The 17,771-nt window shown below is 36.9% G+C and overlaps 1 protein-coding gene across 2 annotated transcripts in view; it reads left to right on the forward strand.

Moving 5' to 3' along the window:
• Positions 1-1,925: 1,925 nt before the first annotated feature.
• The window catches only part of LOC132704929 (uncharacterized), a 142,223-nt gene continuing 126,377 nt past the window's right edge, over positions 1,926-17,771 (forward strand). For both annotated transcript variants that reach the window (XM_060675268.1, XM_060675270.1), the window contains exon 1: positions 1,926-2,403. In XM_060675268.1, the coding sequence (XP_060531251.1) occupies positions 2,269-2,403 (135 nt within the window). In that variant the 5' untranslated portion in view covers positions 1,926-2,268. The remainder of the gene's footprint in view (positions 2,404-17,771) is intronic.

Below are 17,771 nucleotides of genomic sequence, written 5' to 3' on the forward strand. Positions count from 1 at the left end.
CTCTGTGCCTAAGCCAACCAAATTTTTCTCATTTAAAATTAACCTTTTTAAATATTTCGTCAAGGTTAGTTTAATTAAAGAATATTTTGCATTATCCTCTTGCAAGAGATCTTCTTATAAGGAAGGATATATAACATTTTTAATTAATTAATTAATCTTGTACGAACTGCCTTATAGAATTATTTTTTGAAGGTATTTTTAAATTGTTTAATAATTAGAGCGATAGATAGAACCCTGATGTGCTTTTTTATTTGTTGTTCGAGTATTACATTTACTTTGGAATACTCATTCAGCCGAAGTTTTGACTTGATACTCCGAATTAAATCGACTTTGTGGGGTCTAATTGTTTTTTTGCATATTTTATAAAATGCTTCTCGTTAGACCCTTCTCAAAAAGTTACATTTTGCACTGGACGTATAATAATCACTACGTCATGAGGTTACTATAAGATTACCCTGGGAGAAGCGACACGAAAAATCTGTTCTTATCGTTAAAAAAACATTTAGAAAATTTATCATTTCTCCAGAATTTCTTGACTGCCTGTATTCGTATAATTTTAGTTACCAAGCTGCTACCTACTGCAGAGTAAACATATCGTTTCGTAGTTCAAAACATTGAAGCATAGTCTAAGTAACTTACATTCAACTTGTAAAAGTTCACTGTGCGAGAACGCAAGTTTCACATCAACTTTTCCCGTCAAAGAGACTTCCTGTTTCACGTTTAAAATGCCAATGATCAAAGAGAACTACAAAATTAGTTTTTTCTGAACGAGTTATCGAGAAAAAGGTATCATCCCGTAAGCATCAAGCTAAGATATGGGCTTCTAGCTGTTTCAAGCAATCGACTGAGACGAAATCTTATTATGTTTTAAATCTCCGCCAATCTCACCCGTAAACTACGAGCCTTGGCAAGAATTACGCCTGAAACGCTTCCCCAATATTGAATATACAATGTAGCAAGGAGCTTTACAGGGAGTCTGCAGCTTCAGCGTCAGCCGGTGATGACGAAATATTCCGTATTAGATTTTAGCTTCAAATTTACTGCTCAAAAGTTAATACCTCGCAGTCTCGGGGAGTTCTTTGGGAGAATAGCAAACGTAGGTCAAAGTGCAGTTGTCAAAGAATTTACATTAACAGGATGCAGAAACTTTAAAAAATATGTATATATGTATAAATTGTCTGGAACAACTTGAATTTCTTTTTGAGGTGGATGGCATTATTGAGGAACGCGTATTCAAATCGACCTTCATTTTTTGCATCAATTTATTTGTTATATCGTTCAAAATTAGCATCAGACAAAATCAGACATTCAAAAGTTTTCCTTAAACCTAATTTATAAGGAAATGTATGGCTTTATATGAACGCTCCTTCATTATCCATGCGACAGACTCATGGCCACTAATTCCAACAGCTTATAACGCAACTATTTAACTTATTATTTCGAAACCTCAAAATTTAGTCTTAGCCCGTGAATGAAGATTAAGATATTTCTTATGCTCATGATAGTGGCAGCTCCTCTCATTAAGTTTTTCTCGATCAATGATGGTTTCCAAATCTTTTTCTCGACTTCGCAGCACGAAGTTGGTAATCGCTCTTCGTTCAAAATGGCGGAGCGGCATTCCACGCATCCATTTGTGTACCGCAAATTCCGCGACTTCCTGCCGGTACCCTACGTCCGTCTTCCTTTAACTTTTTTCGTCGCAGGCCGTTCGGTTCAAATTATGCTAATTCCCAAACACCACAAAAGGACCACCACCTAGTCTCGCAGCGGGATGAGGGAAACACACCCCTTATCGTGTCCGAAGCACACACACACACATACGTAACCCCTTCGCAATCCTCCCCGAAACTGGCAGGGCCGAAACGATTCTTCACGACCGTAACCGATCCGACCTTCGCTTACGAGGATTCAACAAGAGAGAACACTGGGAATCAGACAGGATCGTCTCCGTCGCGCTTGTCGGGCCAGTCTAGGTTGAAACGCTGCGGTGGCCGGACGGTTGGCTCAAAAGCGCTCCACGTATAGACGTCGACCATAACTTACTCGCGTGTTTTTCAGTTGCTATCGGCAGGCGCGCGCGAACTTGACCAGTTTTCTTTCATGGTTTTTGATTTGATCCCATTTAGATTCCATTCAGTGCGTAATAGGAGTGGTTCTTTCGCTCATGTGCCCGCGGTTTGTGTTATTTTGAGTTACTTTTAGTTTTGATTTCCCCGACCAACGCCACCCCAACACCCTTCCTTTTTGATTTGGTTCAGTTTATCGGAGATGGCTCCAGTGCGGAACATGCTGATCCTGTTGTCGCTGATCATGTCCTCGTGTCGGGGGATCTTCATAGGCGGAGAGCAAGACGTGGCGAGCCCGCTCAGGGTTGCACAGTGCCGGGCCACCTGCTTGGAAAGGGTAAGGAGCCATGTTTTTGTTTTTTGTTTTTCATTGGCGCTACCCGGATGGGTAATTAAATCGGCGGGGTGGAGTGTTGAATACCGGTAGTTCACGGTGTCAAACTAACAGAGTGAAATTGGTCGACTCTAGTTACCAATACGTTAGTTTATGCCAAGATGAGATGAGTTTTCATCGATCGCAAAGTGCCGAACTTGAACCTGAATTCGGGTGCCGTGAACCCAATTAAATTTGCAATTCCGCTTGGAAAATTGAAAATTCTTCGCTGGTGGTGGAATTGTTTCGAAGCGCGATGTTTCCGATCTGGTTTTAATAGTGATGTTTTGCAAGCTGCATCGTTGACATAGTTAGAAGGCGCATTTGGAAGCCATTTGTTTTTTGTCCTTTCCTAACCACTGGAACGGAACTGGACTATGCTAATGGTTTTTATTTAAAATCAGTACCAAGTACGGTCGATTTCTATGTGATTCGAGACAATAAGTAAGACAGGAGTGTCTTTGTCTAATTCCATTATCCAGCTCAAATGCCTGATTAAAACTAAGTAATCAACGTCGGACGTTATAAACTATTGTGTCCTTCAATCGAATAACATGCAGGAGAGGGAAGATTCTCTCTCATTAATCGTCTCGTTCGATGAAAGGCTGAAAATTGCCATGTCAAACGATATTATCACCGAAACGAGATCTCTCTATCGCATTGTTCAAATATTAAATCCGCCGCGTTTCTCCTAGGAATCTAGTTTACCCGCAATAGTCAAGTTCAAAGTTCAATATCACTACCAACGAAACACAGTGTAGTAAATCCCACGAGAAATCTCGCAACGGGACCTTTACCTTCGATTCCGGACCGGTGAAATATCTTTCTCGTTACCACTCCAATTGTTGTTTGAATCTAACCTAACATTTAACGCTGAAACGTGAACTGAACGCTATCAGCGCGGGGTTTTTGTGACTACGTTCGGTATCGTTCGGATCTCTCGGCTCTCTCTCGTCGTAGATGCCATCTCAGAAATTCGTGACTGTGCGTATCAATGTTGCTGAATCATTTTGTGGAAAGCAGGTGCATTTGATAACGGCGAGAAAAAGAATCTCTTTGTTCTACGCTAAGGTTGCGTGTCCCTGGCGGTATATCCCCGATTTTATGTCAAAACATTTTGGTTTGTTATGCGTCGCCCGCAGAAGTGTGGGTGTCCTAGTAAATTTCGGCCACATTCTCATTTCCGTAGGTATGTTTTAATGGCATTATTCTTAGGGCATTCTCTTCACTTCGCTTCAGGCGTTACACACGCCAACAAAGATTTCGGTGGTTTGGCATTTTTCATAACTTTTCAGATGTCATATTTATTGTTTTAACAATAGGAACATTCTAAAACATGAAATTGCTATGCGACTTTCTGCATGTATTAACAGTAAAATATTCTCAATTATGTAGTAAAAAAATTGCTGTCCCTTCGGCATGTCTAATTGCGTCGTTTCGTGAGGTTTGTGAGCATTGTGCAGTAAAATTTTGTTTTAGACTTGCTGCGCATATTTTAAAATAGATCAAGACAAATGTTGAGCGCCACGCATTATTTGTAAGGTATGTGAAGAAGGTTAAAGACATCGGAATAATGGAATCAGACGATCCCTACCTTTTTGAATACCTATGATATGGAGAGAGCCAACAAATCATCATGATGACTGCAATTTCTGCATGTGCAATATGGATGTAATACTGCTTAATTTCAAAAACATTGTTTATCTGAATCTCAAATCTGCAATTAGGGCCACATGACCCAGATGTCCCAATTTAGAAGAAGATATCATCTGAACTGAGATGACTGAGATCAAATGATAAAGACACGGTTTTGTCTAAACAATTGGCATGTAAAAATATATAATTTCGTGGAAATCTGAACTTTTAGTTCCTATTTATTTTGAATTTTTCTGAACTTGAAGTAGATGAAGATTTTCACAATCAGAGATGAATGCGCGAGACCTAATTTATAAGTTATTTTGAACAAAATTGGATCACTTGCTTATTGCACCGGTATTCCTAATCTAATAAAGAAACTTGGTGCAGACCAGAATTCCGAGGAGTGGAGGCGTTTTATTCATTCGTCCAAGAGAAGCCTTAAAACTGTTCTGTTGCACAACAGAAATATTCTGCTTCCGTACCTGTTGCTCATTATGGAACTACTGCTTGGGAAAATGAAATACAACGATTATAGTTCGATGATTTGTGGTGACATAAAAATTGTGAGGCTAAGTCGGCAGTCAGGATATACGAAATACCCCTGTTTTTAGTGTGAGTGTTATTGTAGAAACAGATAGCAAGATTGGGTGAAAAAGAACTGACCAAAAAGGTTTTAATTTAACTCACGGATCAAAAATATCAAAATATTAAATTAGGACTGATGAAGCAGTACGTTAAAATCTTAAAAAAAGATGGAGCAGGTTTTAAATACCTATTGGAAAAGGTTTCGTGGGTTTAATTTACTGATGTTTTAAAAGTTTTTCTAGGAAACAACAAATAAAGGCATTGTAGTAAACATGTTTGAGAAATGTGGGGAAATGGTACGCAATATGAGTATAAAACTACACCTTTTACGCTCGCATCTGGACTACTTACTCGAAAATCTGAGGAGCAAGGTGTTAAGGAATGGAACGCAGATATGAAGATCGATCGAACGTTGCAATGGTGGCAGATTACAGCTAGTCAGTAAAAAGGGAAAATCCCGAAATGGAATACACAAGAAAATGCGCTAAACCAAGTTTTTCTTCGAAAAATAAATAGACTTAAATGTTTTTAGACACTTTGTTATTTAATTTAGATTCTTAAATTCGGTTTTTGTCCTTGAATTGATAAAAATAATGTTCAAATCAACCGAGATTTTGTTGATAATGACAATGATAATTTTGATAAAAATCCTTAGAGAAAAATGCATATCAGATTTATATTTAGGAGGGCTAAATTATACAAAATCAAATTTCTGTTCGAAATCAACTTTAAAAAGTTTAAATATTGTTTATTTGCGAATTGCTTTTCTGGCATGGTTTACCAAATCGGCTTGTGACATTTTTTTCTCTGCTATCTACTCTCTACGATCCTACTATACGAACAATATTTATAGGTTCGGACAGCAAGTGGCATCTCAAAAACATGTTTGAGTAAAACATAGAGTTTTTATAAAATATAAGTGAATACTGGTCCAACCCAATAGTCGACCCAGCGTAAAACCTTTACCAGATAAAATAATAACCTTGAAAACAATGGCTGACCAAGTAAAGGTTTAATTTCAAATGTCCAGTACAAATTTCAAAAACTGCAAAATGGTATCCAAGTATTCGGCAACATTTACATTTTTTGTTATGTAATGAACAAAATAAATATAAGTTATAATTACATTGAACACGATCTGAGAATGTATTCGAAATTAACCGAAATTAATCATTTTTAAATATAGACTCAAAAAATCGATTCTGCTAGTGGATTTTGGTTTTGAAACAAAAGCTGCAAAACAGGACCTTCTCAAGACCCTAAACGACGTGCATAACACGGTCCAATATAACCGGTGCAATTATGAACACAAAAAAACTCCAAAAACAATTTCCAACCCCCAAATTAGGCGGCGATCGGTCATAGAATAGAAATTTTGCACCGGGTCCGAGTTTGATTAACTTCGAATTAGCTTCGCCCGAGGCTTCACCGAAAGAAACTAATTATTTTCTATCAACCGCGAAGTGATGAATGTGCGTTTCGAGACGAGTCCATTTTATATAAAAATAGAGAACCGACCGCTTACAACTTGATAGAGACTCCCGGGCACCTGCCGCGCCCAAAAAAAATTGACAGTTTACAGTTTACCCCAACTTAAGTCTTTGTAGGGACAAAATAAACTTTAGTAAAACACGAGCTTTATTTAAGAAGAATTTTTTTTTTTATATTCTTACATTCAAATAAATATTCTTCAATAACCAGACTTCTCCGAAGCCTTTAAATCCAGCAGCTACCTGTTTTTAATTGCGTAGATATCATCGATGGATTTCTCGGATTTTACCTTGTGGTGGAAAAGTTCGACCAGTGGGCAAAATATTCACACGATCTTGAGATTTGTGTAATGTGAAGGAAACGCTTGCAGAGAAGATCAAATGAGCAAAAATTGTATGTTTTAAACAGGAAAAAAGTAATTTGAGTATATTTTCTCGCCAATACCAGAACAAGAATTAATTCAAATAATAAAATCATTGAAAAATATGGAGTCAAATGTTAGAGTTACAAAAAACATAAATATTTTACTAATCCTCAACTATATTTCGTTAACCTGGTTTTCTTCAACGGAATCTTCTCCGACATTTTTAAGGAATCCATTATTACCCTCTATATAAATCAAGTTCAAGAGACCAAATGCAATGACAATTGACAGGTCGATTGTACTAATACATAATGACGGTAAAGTCCTTAAAAAGTGTATTGAAATTAGATTAAAACATTTTTTAGGGAAAATACTTTATTCACGGTCGGTTCGTTTAAAGTGTATTACTGTTTTTCTCGATTTGGTCAAAGAATTCGGCACCGTGTCACACCATATCTTGCTGGAGAGACTAGAAGATTTAGGTATTAGAGAGATATTAAAAAAACTGATTAAATCCTACCTACAAGATCGACTGCACAAGGTTAAAGTGGGTGATACCCTAATCTGCTCTCTTCCGGTAGGGTATTGTGTGTCGCAGGGTACGGTTCTGGGGCCAGCCTTGTTTACATTATACGTAAATCGAATATTTTCTGTTTTACCGAAGGAAAGTATTGAAAGTGGCCGTTGCAAAGGCTCAACAAATACTAAGACTCTCAGTTAATTTAGACAAAACCCAATTCATTAGTTATTCCACGACGAAAGGTGGTGCCCCAGAAGTGCAAAGAATAAAAATTCATCATTTTGACTGTTTAATTTATGAAACCAATTTTATGTGCGATCTTTACACATAAATTCCACCAAAAAGTTAAAATATTTAGGGGTAGTTTTTGATGAGAACCTTAAATGGGATGACCACGTCAATAATATCACTTTGAAATTTTTTGATATTACGAACATTTTTTTCTTTTAATATTATTTGTGTTCATTACAATCCGTTCGAATAGAACCCACGGCCAAGCCCGAACTTTGATAATTAAAGCGTGCGAGAATTGGCAAGGAAGAGCGGCTACTGAAATTTGGTAATGCAGAACGCGGTTTCGAAGACGAAGAAAATTGACCAAGAAAGAAAAAAAAAGCCGGGTCGATTTCTAATTTGTTTCGATTAGTCGGTCAGAACAGAGAAACTAATTTATTTTTTGTCGTCAATCTAGGAATTCGTGTGGCACGCTGGCGGCGGTCGTCTTCTGGCTCGGAGATCGGCCACAGCGAGCGAGCCTTCTCTTAATATAAAAATTTGATTCTTTTTTTTTTGCTTCCCGCTTCTCAGAGAAATTGACTTAATCGACGGTCCCCTGAGCCCGCCGGCGGTTGCCGCGGACCAGCGATTTACTCCGTACAGGTAAAAATTGTGTCGGCACAAAGGACAGACTACATTGAAACCCAAACATAAGCTGTCGGACCAATAATATTAAATTTTAAAATATTAAAATATATATAAAATAATTAACCAAATCCTAAATTCAATTCAATTCAACTCAATTATTAGGTAACTACTGTAATTTAACTTCTAATAAGGATATTATCCATTACTGTTTACAAAACTTCTGGATTCCTCCTACGTCGGTTTTTGCTGAACTTGCTAACGTTTCACCACTCATCCTGTTCGCTTCTTCAGAGTTTAACTGAAACTAGCTCGGCGGTTTACTTTGTATTTGGTGGTGATAGGTCGTGGTTAAGATTCTATAGATTCTCGGATTTTTCGTTGCAGTAATGGAATGCTATAAACTGGTATCTCAAATGGAATTTTGTCTTTGACGGATCGAAGGTGAGATATTTTTCGATCCATGGCAAATGTGGTTTATGTGGGATTGCTTTCGTAGTTATTCCTATTGGAAAGTTGTAGTGACTTGGGCTGAGGTAGTTTTAAGGCTCTGTAAACAAGAGAGTTGAAAACCGAAGATTTTTGGGTCGGATGGTGATGTGACAATGTATTAAGGTATCGGTCTGTGTGCGGAGGTTTTCTGTAAACACAGTGACCCGATGTTAGGTCTGATTTTCTATTGACGAGAATATTTAAGATTGGGAGTTTATTATTAATTATTCTATTTAAATGGTAAAATGTATGTTAGGGTGTATAGAGTTTAAATGTCTTAGGAAGATCTAGTAGGGATTCTTGACCATGAGGCCAAATAACAAAAGTATAATCGACAAAGTGTCGGGAGCCTTCTCGTGATAATGGAGAACCCATAATTGTTCGCGACGTTTGTTCAAAAATTTGTTGTAAGTTGTAAGAAAAATACGTTCCAGGCAAACATTTTTCAATTAAGGTGAGAAGATCCACAATCTCTCAACATCTTCGATCCGGACGAAAAATATCAACTGGGCTCAAAGAACATGAAAGAATCTTAAAACTAAGACAAATTAACTCATCAGTATTTGCCGAACACAATCAAGAAACCGGATAAAACTAAAATTCTCGCATACAATCAATTCGTCTACCAACGAAAAATCCGAGAATCTATAGAAATCTATAAGCAACCTAACAATCTTAATTTCCACCCAGGTCTTTATCTGTCACCAATGCGGGAATCAGTCATCCGAGACGATATAAATATATATTAATATATAAATAATATAAGGCTGTACAGAGTAAAAGTAAAAAATATTGTTTACTTTTCTCGCCGATTTTGCGACTGTCCTATCTGCATATCGTTTACTAGTAAAAAATATTAACTACGGTTTAGTAAAATAACGATTACGATAATAATTTAATCGGTTATCGAGTTGCTCACGTACCTATAGCTAACGTCTTGAGGCCTTGACCGTCGAGATGAAAAATCAACCTGACTATTTGTTTAACGTTCAACCATAAATCATAACTTTATTACCATTTTAATCGTGCGTCAGGTCGTTTGTGTGTTGTAATAAGCCCGTATAGATGGAAGATAGTTTAAAGGAAAGGGCATTTGGTTTTGATACCGGCCATCAGGCAGAATTTGACGTAAAAATAAGTAAAGCGGATTTTTTCCAGTAATGAACTGCGAGCTGCAATGCGGTCAGATTATTTTAATCAGCGTCGACAGACCACCGTTCGTATAAAAGCGATAAAAAAATGCGGTCCTATATGCGCAAGTAAATGATATTTTTTGTGGGAAATACGGCAAACGAAAACAGTATTTTAATAAAATTCCGCGTGTGTGTGTTTATTTTTGGGTTGATTCGCCGCAATTTCATTCTCTTCTGCTGAATAAATAACGAAACGCCATAAAATATCCTTTAAAAACCGCCAGGGACGTCCATCGGAAATCGCAAAACCGATCACTAACGATGTTTTGATGAGTAAAAATTCTTTCCAGTTAAATTTTTTTTGTTTTTTTTTTTTGCTTTCATTTCGAAATTATTAGTGACACCGTAATATATGACATATATATGGTGATTTGACCTGATGCGTATAACAAACAAACTAGATCTTTTGGAATTAAATGAGTCTCACTTACATTTATTGTATTCTTGGTGACAATAAATTTCTAATTTGGCATTTTAAGAGATTTACCCTAAATACTTTTAGACATTTTAATTTTACCACCACACAAAACACCTACGATTGTTATCAAACAGAATTGGGTACTAGGTAACTAAGGATTAAAAATTCAATTGTTTTACGAGAGAAAAAGGACCATCGTCTTTAGTTTATTAGCGAAATGCGTTCATTTGGAGAACAATAACTGTTTTGCTTGCTTAACACTGTTACAGTCCTAGGGTTTTCAAATATCGGAATCGGGATTGAATTTTGGAATTCTTTTGCAAATAATTTGTAGAATTCTAACAAATAATATTTTTTTAACTATTTTAGTGAAGTAAATTATACTTACCGAAATATAATGTGTGTTGTATCCTGACCACAAGATAACACTGCGTACGTAACTTAAAAATATTATAAGGTGCCGGAAGCGCCACTTTACCACTTCAGTTTCGTTTCCCACGGATCCGAGCCACTTCGGACATTTCCCATATTTTACTTCACGGGTTTGGGAGCAATCGGATGTTTTCGGAGAGATTTCCCACGCCTTGAATTTTGACGTTTGTCAATTCTTACTTTCAGCTCAGTGAATGCATTCGTGTTGTTTTGCGAAAATGTACCCAGAAAACACGCTCGGTAAACTTTTTAGCTCACTCGTTTAATTAAACACTCGCTCGGCTGCGCTCCGCTCGTGTCAAATATACTCGTGAGTCAAATGCCGTTTACCGTACTTGTTGCATAATATACTATTTTCTACGACACAATTCGCGGCTGTAGAAATATCTCGGAAAACATTCGATTGTTCCCAAACCCGTGCGGTAAAATCCCTTGAATCCGTGGTAAACGTAACTCACGGCAGAAAAAGAAAATAACCAAATCAAAATTAGATTATTTAGAAAATAAATCTAAGGTAGAATCCGGTAAACCGAGGTCTTATTCTTGCAGAACGCAGAACAAATCACTTGCTCTGATTCTACGCTGGTGGGTTGAATGGTAACCCAGAGTTCATAGCACCGCTCCAAATCAACCATTTTCAAATAGAGCCATTTCCCTTTTCAGCGATAAAAGCCAATGTAAACATACCAAAAAAAAAGACATGCAAATTTAAAACAAACCAATTGTTATTATTGATCTCTAATGGCGGATCCCTTATTTGTAGCAAGTTAGTAGCACTTTACTAAATACGTTCAGGGGTACATTACTCCTTAAATTTAACTTTTTCGTCACCCTGTAGGTATACCTGCTGCATATAAGCAAATTAATCTAACAATACATATAATTGTCATTATTGTACACCACATTGTCGTCATTTCTTTGTTTCATGCGTTCTTTTTGCATATTAATTAAATTCTTTCCTAATTTCGCTGCTTATTTCGTCAATCCGGCAACACAGCGGCAACTAACCGCTTTTAATACGGTTCTTAGGTGTCACCTAAAATTAACGTTATCATCGTTAATTACCAGTGCCAGATGTAAACCTACGTGTAAAATTTTATTACAACTATTCCGCTTATATTAAATGTTTTCAATTTAACTCTATTATCGAGCAGTAAGCGTAAAACGTGGAAAATTGGGAAATTAAAACAAGAAACGGCGTAATTTCGCTTTCATAAAGTACAAATTAGACGGCCATCTAAACGTGAAATTCGTTAATCGGAAAACTACGATATAAATAGTGAAACGAGCTGCTTTAATTATGTCAATAAACTGGGATAAGAAATGCATTAAGTTTATAGTTCGTTTTATTCGTTCATTCTGGGGTAAAAACGGGACTCTATTAAAATGGATTGTCGTTTGTTTTTGTACCGCTGTTTCATTAAAATAACAAACATTTTGATTAATTTTCTTTTATTGTTCGAACGACAAATGACTTTGCGGGTTTGAAAGTGATAAAACGGATAGGCGGAGGACGTTACGGACGATTTTTGTTTGATGTTCGGTAGCACAATTGCGATTGTGATGTCCGCGAGATAATTACAGCTGATTGGATTTATATCGCTGTATTTAACAGCCGATTTCTGCTTATTTAGTTAAGAATTTCTTCCATGCTGGGTAATTTCTTTGTTTAACGCAAATATTTGTTAAATTGTTCTCGATACAGAGGCGGAGATCTTTATGTCAGAGGACATGAAAATGCCGTGTGGAGTTGTGGTTCAAAAATTTGAGCAAACTCGATCTGTAACTAACCTCAAAGTTCATCAACGTGCTCGTGCAGGTCGGTCAGATTAAAATATTGCCATTGTTCGCGAAAGTGTAGCCGAAGATCCAAACACATCGATTCGTCATCGATCGCAGCAAGTGCACGTATTCAACCACACAGCGAATTTTAACAAAAGACTTGCATCTACACCCATATAAAGTCCAAATAACTCACGAGTTGAAACCTCGAGATCATCAACAGCGCCGCGTGTTTGCAGAATGGATACGAGATTTTTCAACGAAAATCATCTTTAGCGATGAGGCACATTTTCACTTTGGTGGCTTTGTAAACAAACACAATGCTCGTATTTGGAGATTAGAAAATCCAAGAGAGATTGTTCAAAAAGCAATGCATCTTCAAAAAGTGACTGTTTGGTGCGCATTTTGGTGCGGAGGAATAATTGGCCCTTTTTTTTTCGAGGATAATGCGAAGAACGCTGTTACGGTTAATGGGGTTCGCTATCGAAACATGATATCTGATTTTTTCTGGGAGCGGTTGGAAAGTATGGACATTGAAGATTTGGGGCTCCAACAGGATAGAACCATTTGTCACACATCCAGAGAAACGATGCAATTGCAACGGCGATATCAATTGGCCGCCGCGATCATGTGATCTTACTCCCCTAGATTTTTTTTGGGGTATCTAAAAAGCAGAGCGTATAGAAATAAACCAAACACTATTCCAGAGCTGAAACAGGAGAGTAGATGCGAAATAGCCGGCATAGAACCTGAATTGTGTCAAAAAGTGTCAATACACGAATTACGTCACACATGAGTCACGGGGGTCATTTAAATGACATCATCTTTCATACCTAACTGTAATGCACTAATCTAAAATGGCAAATAAAAATGTTTGTATATTTTTATATTCTTCCGAGTTTTTTTTTAATATTTTAATGTGGAAACCCTTATTGAATCACCCTTTATTACATTTATTTCTTTAAAAATATACAAACAACTCTAAGACACTAGTCTGACGCAGATTTATTGTTTTTTGCTTTAACAAACCAAATTTTTAATGTGTTGAAATGCAATGCCCTTTAGCAAAAACTTTTAGATCTGTAATTATTTTTAAGGCTTCATTGTAGCTGTTAATTGTGCTAGGTTCTCCACCATCATATTCTTGATCGCTGTCTTGCGGTTCAGGTTCTTTATTTTCAATTGCGTCTTCAATGTTCAAACTAGTCTCTTCAGTGGCTGTAATTTTGTCGATTCTAACATGTGTTTCTCTAATACATCGTTTCATTTCAAGTATCGTAGATTGTGGGATATTATCTTCTAGATACAATTCCATTGATATAGAAAAGTCATTATCTTTTTGAAAACCGGCGTTGTTGAAACAATTTAATAATAATATATTCTTCTAAAATATGTGCAGACTTTCCTAAATCTGAAACCCACATTACTTGATCCATCTTTGGTAAAATGTGCTTCAGTATGAGTCCGCGATAATAGAATTTAACATTTTGTATGATACCCTGATCTAGAGGTTGCCCATTCTGATGTCGTATATGGAGGGAAGAAGATAATTTTTGTAATTTTACCTCACCGGGGTGCGATGCTGCCATATTAGCACTAAATAAAATTGTAAACCTCTCCTTGAAAAGCTTTCCACCACAATATTTTTCGAATTTCAAAGCAAGTGTTTTGTTAGGTAAGACTCCAAAGAAAAGGCCAGTTTCATCGGCATTGTAAACATCGTGTGGTTGATATCGGAGGAGTAGTGTGGGAAACTTATCTTTAAAGTGATTTACGTCTTCCTGACTCACATCTGCTGATTCTCCGGTGATACACTTAAAACTTACCGCATATCTCTTGCGCCACTTTTCCAGCCATCCATTGGAAGCTTTAACATTTCGAACATTAAGTTTTTCCGCTATTTATTAAATGTTTTGACCTCGCAACCGAGAAAACCAATCAAAACATACTTTGTCAATTTGAAGTCCCTCAGTTTTTCCAAAATTTCTTTTTTGATCAATATTGTTTATATTATTTTTTACAATTTCCGTCGCTTGGGTTTTCCCGATTTTAAATTTTTCCACTTTTGCTTGCAAAATAAAAAAAAAAGTCGGCGTAATGAATAATACGATATGATATGAAAAATGAAAAAGGTAATTCCCCTATAGGATTAGGAAAAATTTAAGAGGTAATTTTTTTTTAGTCAGGACAGTGTCCGCGTCCGTTTAGTGGGGTGTCCGGTTCAAGGAGTTTGTTTTACAAGTAAAAGGGTAGGCAAATATTTCGTCCGTTTAAAGAGGAGTGTCCGCCTAATAGAGGTGTTCTTATTGAGAGGTTTCACTGTAATTGAAAATTCCACATCGAATACGGAAAAGATTATTTTTGGCAACATCCTAGAATTGCTCACGTTCGGTCACGTGATACACACTAGTTCTGTGGTTTGTCAATGTTAAACAAGTTTAAATGTAATTATTCCTCGCAATTTTCAAATTAGGACGTCAAAGAGATGTAAGAAATCCGAAATAGGATATGACATCAGTTGAAGGACGCTCGCTGAAAGCCTTTCTTGATTTTTTTAAGGATCTTCGATAGCTTGTGGCACTATATTATACTATACGTCTTGTGCTGGTTATGCCGGTAGAACGCATGCTACACACGTACTAAACTCAAGGTTGGTTGGAAATCACGATTACATTTAAAATAGTCGTGGCTGTCAGTTGGAAGCTTCGAACAGATGTTTTAAAACAACTGCCGTACGAACTGAGCTTCCTGCTACAGTATACGGGCCATTATTTAAGAAAATAAACTTAAGATGAACGAGACGCCATTTCCAGTAACTAATTTGACTACTTGAAAGAGAAGAAACAGTTGTTGTGAAAATCAAAGTTCGAAACAGTTTTACATTATCACTCGTGAGAAGAATCTATTGTGAAAAATTTTTATTTTCTGCAACCATTGGACCTAGGACGCCATTGTTCATGTAATACAGAACTTTGTATAACCTCCGGTAAACTATGACCATGCGATTAACACTTGGCCATCTAGAGCGTAGAATAAAATGAAATGCGCGCGGCCCCAGTCTGCGGAGTCATCGTCAATATATATTCAAATTTTAGGTCTCCCTCGCCCGAACCCGTCACTCCCCTCCAGTGAAAATGCGCGGCATTATATAGGGTGATAGCGTTATACAAGATCGATCATGTCTAATTTAGTATTAACGGCACGTTGAAGTCGCCTTTCCCCCCATATGTTTCGTGTGAAATTTTTATGCATTTGCAATGTTTCGCTCATGTCGTATTTAATTGACAGTTTTTTTTTCGATCCCGTATATGGTTTTTGGAATGAAATGAATTTACAGCATAGACTCTGCCATAAATCTTACAGTTTTTCTCTGTGTTGCGGAAAGGCACTATATTGTCAAGACCCGCATCTGATAAATATGCGCTTTAAAGGTGTCAAAATTTCCAAACTTTGCTCATAAATTTTCGACCTAACGATCACTTTACAGACCTGTGTAAAAGAAATTGTGGCTGCAGCCGGAGTTCGGAGCGTTCGATCAAAAAATACACTTCACCATAACCTTTCAATAGCAATGAGGCTGAAAGCAATCCTACACTTGCGACTGTGGTCCTTCGTTTGCCAAGAGTTTACAGCATTCCATATCCATATATCAACTAGGCTCAAAGAAGACGAAAGAGCCTTACAACTAAGACAAAGTCATCAGCTGTTGCCGAACACAATCACGAAACCGGAGATAAAATTTTATTCGGTAAAACTAAAATTCTTGAATGTAATCAATTCTTCTACCAACAAAACATCCGAGAGTCTATAGAAATCCATAAATAACCTAACAATCTTAACCGCGACTCAGGTCTCTACCTGTCACCAATATGGCAATCAGTCATCCGAGACGGTGTTTATGTCCCTCATTTAGCTCCGCCCCCCTCAAACAATATATAAGCAGGTCCTGAGTAAAACGCGAGTCAGTTTCAGTCAAGCTCTAGCGGGCCGCGTAATATTAAGGAATAAAAAAAATCAAACATCTTTTATCTGAAAGACCCTTAAATAAAATTTATTTCGTGATCGGTAGATCTAAAATCAGCCAGCAATGTTCGAGAGTCCCAACAGTTTGGAATCAAACTATTTGGACTAATTTCGTTTTTCGTTAAAGTAGGAATGTCGGCGCGTTATTTTCCGTGACATTAAATAACCTCCTTTGTTGTATAGCCGCATGGAATTGTATCCATTCCCCGTGTTATGGAGACGATAAAGCCAGAAGATTAAGCGTGAACTTGGCAAATTGCTGTAGATAGAGTCGGCACGGAGACTGGATAGTGGTGTGGCTTAAAATTAACTCGCCAAAATAAACGTGTCGTCTTCCTCAAGATGAAAACTGCGCAATTCGTTATTGCGGTGTATATGGGATACATGTTTTTAAATGTCTAGCATTCGACGCTCCTTTTTCCCGTAATACTATATGGGCGTGACTTGCGAGATTTTTTTCTCAAATTGTTTTTGTTCGGGTTCAGCCGGGTGACTTGGCGATATTCAGTTGGTGCTGAAGACGTGTCGTGTTTAAGCTTTTAATAAACTCTGTCGTGTCGCGATTTGATGGGTAGCTTCGTGCTTAATTATAAAAGAATTGCCGATTTGTAGATTCTTGGTTCTTCTTAATTAGAGAAGATGACTACTATTAATTTACATGCAAAATTTACATTTTAAAATTACGTCACTATAAAAATTATATAAATAATTTTAATAACAATAATAAATTGTTTATTATATATATGATACAACTCGAGTTATTATTGAGTTCATCATAATAAATATTTGTGAAAGAATTTAGGACCCATACTTAAAGCTTGAGTTATGGTACTCGTCGGCTACCTTAAGTGATACGATAACTCGAATTTTTGATAACTCGAACCAAATTGGTTGGCAATAGCGTCAAAAGTAGGAAATACGTGTTAGTTTGTCTTGATTACTCGAATATCTCGATAACTCGAACGAAACATTTGGTGCCAACTTCGATAAGTCGAATTTTCTCGGGAAACCCCCTAATTACGACCGATCTTAACTTGTCTTTTTAACGTATCTATGCAAGCAGTTCAGTTTCTGTGCTTGCTAAGTTCACTTGTATGACTTACTAGTTAATACTAAGTGAAAAATACATTTGTTGATTGTTGATATGTCATCAAAAAGTACTTTAAAAGCTTTGTCTGTTGATCAAAAATTCAAGGTTATAAAATAAGTGGAAAGTGACTCAAAAAATAAAGATGTAGCTGTGAAATATGGGATTTTGGCAAGTACAGTGTCTACAATTTTGAAAAATAAACATTCAGTCATAACCGCAATGGAAAGTGGCAGTGCAAGTGGGGTCGAAGAAAACAAAAACAATAACATTACACTAATGGATCGTGTTGACGACGTAACTACCGCATGGAATATCGACGTTAAGCCTGAAACAATTTCCAATTGTTTTAAAAAAGCCGGTTTTGGTCAGTATTCTGAATGGGAAGGAGAAGATGAGATTCCCTTGATTTTCCTAAGTGAACGCCTGAAAGAAAAGAGTGAAGA

Source organism: Cylas formicarius, unplaced genomic scaffold (genome assembly GCF_029955315.1).
Source record: "Cylas formicarius isolate icCylForm1 unplaced genomic scaffold, icCylForm1.1 PGA_scaffold_7__23_contigs__length_41026272, whole genome shotgun sequence".
NCBI lineage: Eukaryota > Metazoa > Arthropoda > Insecta > Coleoptera > Brentidae > Cylas > Cylas formicarius.